This window comes from Oryx dammah, unplaced genomic scaffold (assembly GCF_014754425.2).
Source record: "Oryx dammah isolate SB20612 unplaced genomic scaffold, SCBI_Odam_1.1 HiC_scaffold_27, whole genome shotgun sequence".
NCBI lineage: Eukaryota > Metazoa > Chordata > Mammalia > Artiodactyla > Bovidae > Oryx > Oryx dammah.
Genome location: NW_024070211.1, coordinates 1114587 through 1123481, shown reverse-complemented (window position 1 = coordinate 1123481; position 8895 = coordinate 1114587). Strand labels below are relative to the sequence as shown.

General features: G+C 64.7%; 1 protein-coding gene across 1 annotated transcript in view; it reads right to left on the bottom strand.

The window, feature by feature from the left end:
• ARHGEF10L (Rho guanine nucleotide exchange factor 10 like) overlaps positions 1–8895 on the bottom strand; it is a 160911-nt gene that overhangs the window by 63859 nt on the left and 88157 nt on the right. Inside the window, exons 10-15 of the mRNA XM_040228494.1 lie at positions 7968–8074; positions 5724–5801; positions 4411–4590; positions 3567–3683; positions 2254–2346; positions 1350–1523 (exon numbers count right to left, since the gene is read on the bottom strand). Coding sequence (XP_040084428.1) covers positions 1350–1523; positions 2254–2346; positions 3567–3683; positions 4411–4590; positions 5724–5801; positions 7968–8074 — 749 coding nt within the window. The remainder of the gene's footprint in view (positions 1–1349; positions 1524–2253; positions 2347–3566; positions 3684–4410; positions 4591–5723; positions 5802–7967; positions 8075–8895) is intronic.

The window sequence follows — 8895 nt, the reverse complement described above, 5'->3', positions numbered from 1 at the left end:
CTGAGGCCTCGTGTCCCAGGGCCCACAAGCCGCAGCTCCTGAGCCCTCGAGCCACAGCTCCTGAGGCCTCGTGTCCCAGGGCCAACGAGCCGCAACTGCTGAGCCCTCGAGCCACAGCTCCTGAGGCCTCGTGTCCCAGGGCCATGAGCCGCAACTGCTGAGCCTGTGAGCTGCTGCTACTGAGGCCCAAGCGCCCAGAGCCTGTGCCCCACAAGAGAAGCCCCCATAATGAGACCCCATGCACCACAATGAAGAGCAGCCCCTGCTCACTGCAAATTAAAAAAAAAAGAAGAAACACAAAAAAGCAAAGAATACCCATCAAAGCCAAAAATAAAATTAATCAATAATAGTTTAAAAAACAGGGTTCTCTGATAGACTCATCTGAAAGTTAAGATTTTTTTGCTAGAATGTTTCTAAGTTGCAATCTCAAAATACGGCATGGTTTTTTCTTTTGGTCTTTCTTCTTAAAAAATAACACTAATAATGACAAGGGCCACCTTGCATTAAGGACTCTGGGTCCGCCACTTGGCCAGTGTTCTCCCTGGCCTTGCAGAAGGCCTAAGGGTCAGGTGCTGTCAAACCCACATCAGAGGAGGGTTTCAGAGGAAGCGACAGGTTCAGAGAGTTGGGTGATTCCCCACAGTAAACATCAGTGGCAAAATCCAGATTCAAAGGCAGACTCTGACTCCACGGTCCAGTCGTTTAAACATACTACTAGGCTATCATTTCAGGTGTCTTTACTGGCAATGCTACTGCTAAATAAAATCAGCTTTTATCCTAAAAACGCTTGAGTGGTAACTAATGTCGGGGTGGGCGGCAGGGGGTCTAGTCAAGACTGCTCCTTGGGACTTCCCTGGAGGTCCAGGCGCTAAGAAGCCGCCTGCCGATGCACAGGACACGGTTCGACCCCTGGTTTGGGAAGATCCCACAGGCCGTGGGGCAACTGAGCCCCCGAGAGCCCATGCTCCGAAACAAGAGAAGGCTCCACGCTGCAACCAGAGAAAGCCCACAGGGCCACAAAGCCCAGCACCATTGGAATAAATAAATAATTAGGGGGAAAGAAAGAGAGGCTATGGTCAAGGTAAGGCCCACACGGTAATGAAGCCCAGCACCATCAGAATAAATAAATATTAGGGGGAAAGAAAGAGAGGCTATGGTCAAGGTAAGGTCCACACGGCAACAAAGCCCAGCACCATTGGAATAAATAAATAAATATTAGGGGGAAAAAAGACAGGCTATGGTCAAGGTAAGGTCTGCAGACCCCAGAGGAGCAAGGAGCCACCCCTCTCAGCCACCTGGAGGCGCTGGGAGGCGGGTGACAGGGGCGGCAGGTGGGGGCCGGCACCCACCTTGTTGAGGCTGCTGCGGTCACTGACGCTCTTGGTCAGCTGCTGGATCTCCGCCACCTGGTCAGCCAGCCGCTTCTGCTCGTTGAGCTTCTCGGCCAGCGTCTCCAGCTCCGTGAGGGCCAGCTGCAGCGACAGCCTGTCCGGGTGGCCCCTGGGCGTGTTCTTCAGCATGTCCTGTGGAGGCCCAGGGGGAGCCAGGACTGAGACCCACCCCCATCCCAGCAGACCCTCCGCTGGCTGGGGCCACAGCCTCAGCCTCCACAGGCCCCGCGGAGACCCAGCCAGGAGCCCGGGGAGCTGGGATCTGACAGGGAGCAAGGCCTCAGGAAAGAGTCACCGCATGAGAACATGAAGTCTCGTGACCGGGCGGACCCGGCCCTGACTCTCGGATGGAGAGTGTGCGGAGACGAGACCCACTCCTGCAGCTGTCCACTCTGAGGGCAGAGGAAAGACGCTGCTGGCACCCTCGGGGGCTCACCTCCTGACCGAGCACCTCCGGCAACCAGGGGGGCTGTCCCAAGCTCTTGGGGCCCAGAGTGGGGGCTGACACTCTCTCGGGAAGCCTGGAGCACCAAGACCAAAGCCCTCACAGGGCCTCTCCGCCCTGCCAGGGGCCCTGAGGGCACTGGATTCCATGTGCCCCCCCCCCACCGTAGTGGGTGACTGTCTGCACCCGTCACCAGGTTCCCACCAGGGGAGGGAAAGGACGCGGTCCCACTGAATGGGCTCCACCCGGGGGTGAGGAAAGCGGGGCCGGGGGCCAAGCCCCTGCCCACCCTGCGCGGCCTAGGGGAGGGCTTTGGGTGATGGGGCAGAGCCAGGCCTCCCACCCGACCCCACCAGGCATGCACCAGCCCCGACTGCACCCCGCGTGGCGGCGGCGGCGGCAGAGCCGCCCACGCACCTGCAGCAGGAGGATGAACTGCGGGAACCTCTGGATGGGTTTCACCATCAGCCCGTAGAGCGTGACGCGGTCGGGGCTGCACGCCTGGCGTCGCTGTTGAGGGAGGCGGCGTCACTCACTGGGCGTCCTCGGCGAGAGCCCGCGCCCGGGGCATGGCTGTGCCGACCCGGGCTCCTCTCCCCAGGACCCTGGTCAGCTTCGGGCCGGAGGAAAGAGCCGGGAGGCCCCTGGGTCCACAGCCAGGGGTCTCTGCCCGCACGGGGGGCCCCTGCGCAGCCCCGCACCCTCGGGGGCCTGGAGCGCGCATTAAGGTCTCTGGACCAAAAGCGTAATACTAGGACCTGCAGCCGTTGATTCAAAAGGCCAGGCCTCTGGAAGGAGCTGAGACCACCTTTCCCTCCACGTAAGCTGAACGGGCCCGGGCCCGGGGCGGGGTGGGCATGGGGCTTCTCACTGCCCTGGGTATCGCTTCGGTCTCTACCACACCACCCACACACCTGCCACCTTGACACTTCGGCCCCTGCAGCCCAGGGACGTCCCCACCGGCCTCCGCTTCACCCAAAGTTTCAGCGGCTACCCACTGCCAGGCCCTGGGCCTGAGGCCCGGATCTACCCAGAATGAACTCAGAGGCTCTGCGCCTCTCTCCCGGGTACCCTGTGCCCAGGATCCAGCTGGACTTGCCTCTGTCCTTTGCCCACCGCCCTGGTACCTGGAAGACACTCTCCCGTCTCCCTGTTTCAACCCCACCATCCCCCAGGACCCGCGACCGATGGCACCCCGTTGAGAAAGGCCCCCGTCCCTCCGAGATCTGGACTGTGGGTGTGTCTTCTGAGGCTGGGGGTCCTGGCCCACCTGTGCCCTCTGCTGGGCAGGGTCTCCGTCTGAATCCGGACTGTGCAACAAGGAGGGGGTGGGGACGTGGCCCCATGGCTACCCCAGACCTTTAGTCCTTTACAGCCTGTTCTCCATATGACCCCGCAGCACTGAGTCCCACCTGAACACCCACCCAAGCCCAGCCCCCACCAGCAAGATGGCACGGCCCCCTTCTTCCTGTCAAAGCTTCAGATCCCATGTGGCTTACAGACCCTCTAATTCTCGACCACCCCCTTAGGGGGCGGGGAGCAGGGGCTCATCTCCCTTGGGACTCGGGACACCCCAGAGGAAAGAAGAGAGGTGCCTGCACCAGAGAAAGTGCGGACAGTGCCCCCCGCCAGAAGCCTCCCTGCCCCCCACCACCCACCCCCACACACACCCACCTCCCCGCCATGGCCAGGCTCTGTTGGGAGGAGCCCCAGCCCGCCCTCAGGCCCACCTTGAGGAACTCGAGGAAAGCGGGCTTGGTGAGACAGGCCTTCTTGATGATGGCCATGGCGCTGGTGAAGTTGTTCACGTAGTCACTGTACACGTCCAGCACCATGGATTTGGAGAACTAAAACAGGCGTGGGCCGCCAGAGAGGGTCACGTCCAGGCCAGGGGCGGGCGGGGAGCACCTCCACCCTCCCCGCAGACACAGCGCTCCGCTCCCAGGGGTCTCGGCTACCCTGGAGGTCAGGAAACCTGCCACCCAGTGAGGGCAGCGGACAGGGCGCAGAGAGGCACAGACACCAGGTCAGGGGGGAGGCGGTGGTGCCGGGGAGCCGGGCTGCGGGCCTGAGCTTCACGCAGCCCCCACCCCCAGGCCCCCACCAAGGACGGTGCTCCCAAAGCGTGCTCTGCTAACCTGACCCTCTCTGGGGCCCACAGACGTCCGTTTCAGAAACCTACAATCCCCTCCTTCCACAGATGGGGAGCCAAGCCCAGAGGGAGCCCGAGTTTGCAGGGGGCGCTGGGACCGGGCGCACGACCCAGCGGGCTGGCCCTGACCCCTCGGGGTCCTCCGGGCCGGGCCCTGCTCGGTGTGCGCGCTCCGCCGGCGGCACTTGAGGCAGCCGGGTGGCTGCCCACAGCGGCCAGCCTCCTGGGGGCGAGCGCCAGACCAGCAGACGTCTGCCAGGCCCGCGGCACGGTGTCGCGCCCTCCCCGGCTTAGGCCGGGCCGACGGGGGCGCTGCTACCCTCGGACCCCGCGGGCGTGGACGCGGGGAGCAGGGAGCCGCCCGTCAGGGTGGCGGCGCGCGCCTCGGCGGGCCGGGGGCGGGCGGGCTTGGGGACACCTACCGAGGCCACGAAGAGGTCGCCGATCTTCTCGGTGGCGTCCCACTCGGCCACGCGGGAGGACAGGGCGATCTGGAACATGGAGTGGCAGTGCAGGATCTCCTTGACGCGGAAGAACACCGCGCGGCACTTGCGCGCGCTCAGCGCCTTGGGCTCCATCTCCATCAGGGGGTTGCGGTAATCCTGCGGCGGCGGCGGCGGGCGGGTGAGCGCCCCAAGGCCGCCGCCACGGCGCTCAGGGCCCCGGGCGCGGCCGAGCGGAGCACTCAGCCCGCGCTCCCCACCCCGCCGGGGCGGGTCTCCGTGAACGCAGCGCGCCTGAGCCTTTCGACCGTCCACAGCCCGCCCGTGACTTCGGTGGAAGCTGGGTTTGGGGGGGACGGCAGCCTGCAGGGGGAGCCACGGAGGCAGGCCCCAGGGGCTGGCGCGGATCGGCTCTGCCCACGGCTCAGCCAGCCTGCAAGCAGTGGCAGCGACCTCACAGCGAGACCGAGAGCCACGGTCTCCAGGCGGCTTTGACAGAAACACGGGGTAGCCTGTCTCCACCTGCCCGGGGTCTGGGCCCCGCCACTGGGGATCCACACGGCAGGGGAAGGGAGTGTTCCGAGCATTCTCCCACCCCAACAATGCCCTCCCCGGGGTCCTTACAGACAGCCCACAACATCCCCGCAGTCACTGTTTCAGGAACGTAAACTAAATAGAGCAGGCCGGCACACCTTGGCCATGCAAGGGTCTACTCAGCAATTCCTGGGCATTCTGATGGCAAGGGAGGGGATGAGCCCAACACCCCACCCCCAGGAGACCCCAGACGGTGGGGAGCTGTGGCCCCTCCCCCAGATCCCAGAGGGAGGAGGAAGCAGAATCTCTCCCAGGCACCAGAGGGCCCACAGTCGCAGGTCCAGGCCTGCGGGCTCAGATGGTAAAGAATCTGCCTGCAGTGCAGGAGACCTGAGTCAGATCTCTGGATCAGGACGATCCCCTGGAAGAGGACATGGCCACCCACTCCAGTATCCTTGCCTGGAGACCCCCATGGACAGAGGAGCCTGGCAGGCTGCAATCCGCGGGGCCACAGAGTCAGACACGACTGAGCGCCATGGGACAGACCTCATCTCACTGAACCCCAACGTCGTTTCAGAAAACCCAGTCATCCCGTGAGCACCAAGGCACCTGAAATTCTCGGTGTCCCCCATTCGGAGGCCCTGCTGGCCCCACAGAAACACTGGCTTTTGGCTCCTTCCCTTGAAAAATGCCCACAGCCTCCAAACACTCCTTGTAACACGCCCCTCGCGGGGACCCTGAAGCCCCTGGAGTCGTACCTGGAGGACCCGCTTCAGAGAGTCCACATAGCTGCCCTCGCTCTGCACGATGGAGCCGAGGATGTGCCTCCGGACCACCTGGTCAGGCAGAGAGCATGGTCAGTCAGCACCCGTGCCAATGGTGCCAAGGGCGCCCGGGCGAGCACTGGCTGTGGGCGGGGCACCAGGAGATTCGGAGAGGATCACGAGGGCCAGCGGGGCAGCAGGAAGCTGTCTCTCCCAGAGCCACGCCTGGCCCACTGCAGCCTGGCAGCTGGCACCACCACCTCCCAGAGCCCCTGCCCACCAACCCCAGACAGGTGCCCGTGCTCCCCAGATGGCAGCATGTGGTCCGTGGGCGCGGGGACTCCTCTGCATGCCCATCCAGGGATGGGGAACCACCATGCTCCCCCACAGGACAGGAGGCCTCCTCCATCTCTGGACCACCCTTGTACAGAGCTCTTTCTTAGACGGAAATGAAATCTCAGCTCCCGCCACTTACAGATCTGACCCTTAACTGACCCCTCTCCCAGAAGACAGTCCTGCGCATGTCCCCCACCCTGCTCAGGTGGACTCTGCTGCAGGCTAAGCATCCCAGCCCTTCCCTTCCCCTCTCTGCCCGTCTCAGCCCAAATCAGCGCCTCCCCGGGGCAGCCCAACCAGCACCCACTCAGGAAGCCCTCACGCGGACACAGCAGCACACGCCAGTGGGGGCGGGGGCGGGGCCCTTGCTGCACACGGGGATCCCGTGGCTTCCACCCTGGACACTGACTGAATTGCTCTGCGGTGCCACCTGGCTAGCGGGGCTTTTTAAAGCCTCCCTGGTGACCCCATTGTGCAGCAAAGCTGGAACAGGACCTATGAAAGGTGTCATAGGGGAGCGGTGTCTGACGGGGCAGCCTGCCCGCCTTGGCCCGGGGCTGGGAGGGGACCCCCAGCGCGCCCCCGAGCTGTCCTGAGTGCGGCGGTGCAGGTGCCACCCACCACCATCCCTCCCCACGCGGGGGCACCCTGCGCCTGTCTTCCCACCGCTCTGCCTGGCCTGGGCCTGACTGTGCTGTGAGACGAGCCAGGCCACCGCCCCGCAAACGGACGCTCTGTCCAGGACTCCCAGTCCCCAGGGGTGCCCAGAGCAACCCTCGGCCTCGCCTGCTGACGTGGGGGGCCGTCCTATGCACTGCGGGTGGCCAGCAGCGCCCCCTGGCCTCTTTCCAGTAGACTCCAGGGGCCCCCACCCCCAGCTGTGAGCACCAAAGCATCGCCAGACATGGCAAAACGTCCCCTGGGGGCAAAATCACCTCCACTGAGAGCCACTGGCCTAGAGCAACTAACATCGTTGCCCCAAGAAATGCAAGAGGCTCCCGACCCGGCCGACACCAGAAAGGGGAAGCCCGGCTGCTGGGCGAGCAGGTTGGGGTCCCGCCTGGCTCTGAACTCTTGACGGTGACTCACTGCACCAGGGAGGAGGCTGGGGGCCACCGCCCAGATGCTGCCAGGGCCCTGGCAGGAGAAAGAGGGAAGGAAGGAGGCAGACGGGTTCCCAAGACAAGAAGTGTGGCCAAATCTCTCATTTTCAAAAGGGGTGCGACACCAGGATGTCCTGCCAACGCAACCCGGCCAATCGCTCGATGCGTTTGCTGCCCCAACGCGTCTTGCCCAGAGCCCTCAGGACCAGAGGGAGGCAGGGTCGCCTCCCGGCCTCATAGAGGGGAAAACCAGCCATGGGGAGGACCTCAGTCGTGGCTCTGCCACGCGGGGCCCCAGGGCACAGGGGCCCCAGGGCACAGGCGCCCCGATCTCGATGTGACCCTCCGGGAGAAGGAAGACACCACCCAAGAGCCAGGCTCCTGGGCAATCTGCAGCGACTCTCGGGTCTGAGCTGATGACAGGTGGGCAGGCGGGGGTCCAGGCGCCCCCAGGGTCCCCTCTGAGCCGGGTGAGCTCAGTGCTGCCCAGCCCTCTCTTGACTGCAGCCATTTCTTCCAACACCTTTGTTCTTTTTGCAGGGCTGCTCTGGCTGCCTCGAGGCTGGGCAGCGAGGGTGCCAGGGGCAGCCCCGCCCCACCTGGCATGGCAGCGCTGACCCACGGGGTCCACTGTGGGCAGCCTGTGTGGCAGGTCGAGTGGGGTCCTAGGAGGCCCCTTGCCCAGCTGGGCTCTGCCACTGACCGTCACCTCCCCTTCCAGACCCAGACGGGTGTGGCCCCGGGCAATACGCTGGGACCTGCCCTCCCACCCGCTGAGGACGCCCGCACCCCCACAGACCTGCTGCGGGGTCAGGCCGGCTGGCATGGGGCCCAGCTCTGGGGCTGGGGGTTTGATGTCTGGAACGCTGACCTCCAGGAGCCCCATGTCCTCCTCCTCCGAGTCACCTGCAAAGGGAGCTGGGCTAGTGACACATGCTGGGCGAGAAGGACGCACCTGCTCAGACTCCAGGAGCCGGAGCCGCCCCCGCCGCAGCCCAGGGCCCTGGGACGAGCAGCTCCTCAGACTGGCTCGGGGGTCCAGCCCTCCTCGCATCCTCTGGGGAACAGCCTGCCCGGACACAGAGGTGAGGTGCGATGGAGCGAGTGGGGGAGAAGGCCACAGGGGCTCAGCTCTCAGGACCCACTCTGCCGAGTCCCTGTCCCAGCTCAGACCTGCCCGCTTCTGCCTGCCAAAGGCCAGGCCGCCCATGTCCCCATCACCAGGCACTAAAAATAGTTTTCTTCTGGACTCCGAAAAGAGGGAAGAAAGCAAGCCGTGAGAACAAGCTGTTTGGCTCTGTGTTTTCATCTCCCCCGTCCACCAAAAAAGAGATCCAAAAGGGAAAAGGTTCAGCTGGAGTCCAGCAGGGGACGCGGACGCGAGTGGGGGCAGCTCTCAAAGGGCACAGCCGGCAGACAGAGGCTCGGGCGGAGAGGCAGAGTCAGGCAGAGCGCGGGCCCAGGAGCGGCGGACACGGGCCCGGGGACACGGGGCCCCGAGCAGCAGACATGGGCCCAGAGACACGGGTCCCTGCGGCCTGTGGCCCTGGGAGCCGGGTCAGCAACTGGGGCAGTGGGAGGCGGCGCCAGGAAAGCGGGAGGAAAGGCACCCGGGGTGGGGCGGGGACGGGCTGGCGGGCCTTACCTGAGCAGGAGACGGAGGAGGAGGAGGAGGAGGACGGGCCGCGCCCGGCCGCAGGGGGGTGGGCGCGGGGGAGGGCCCCCTG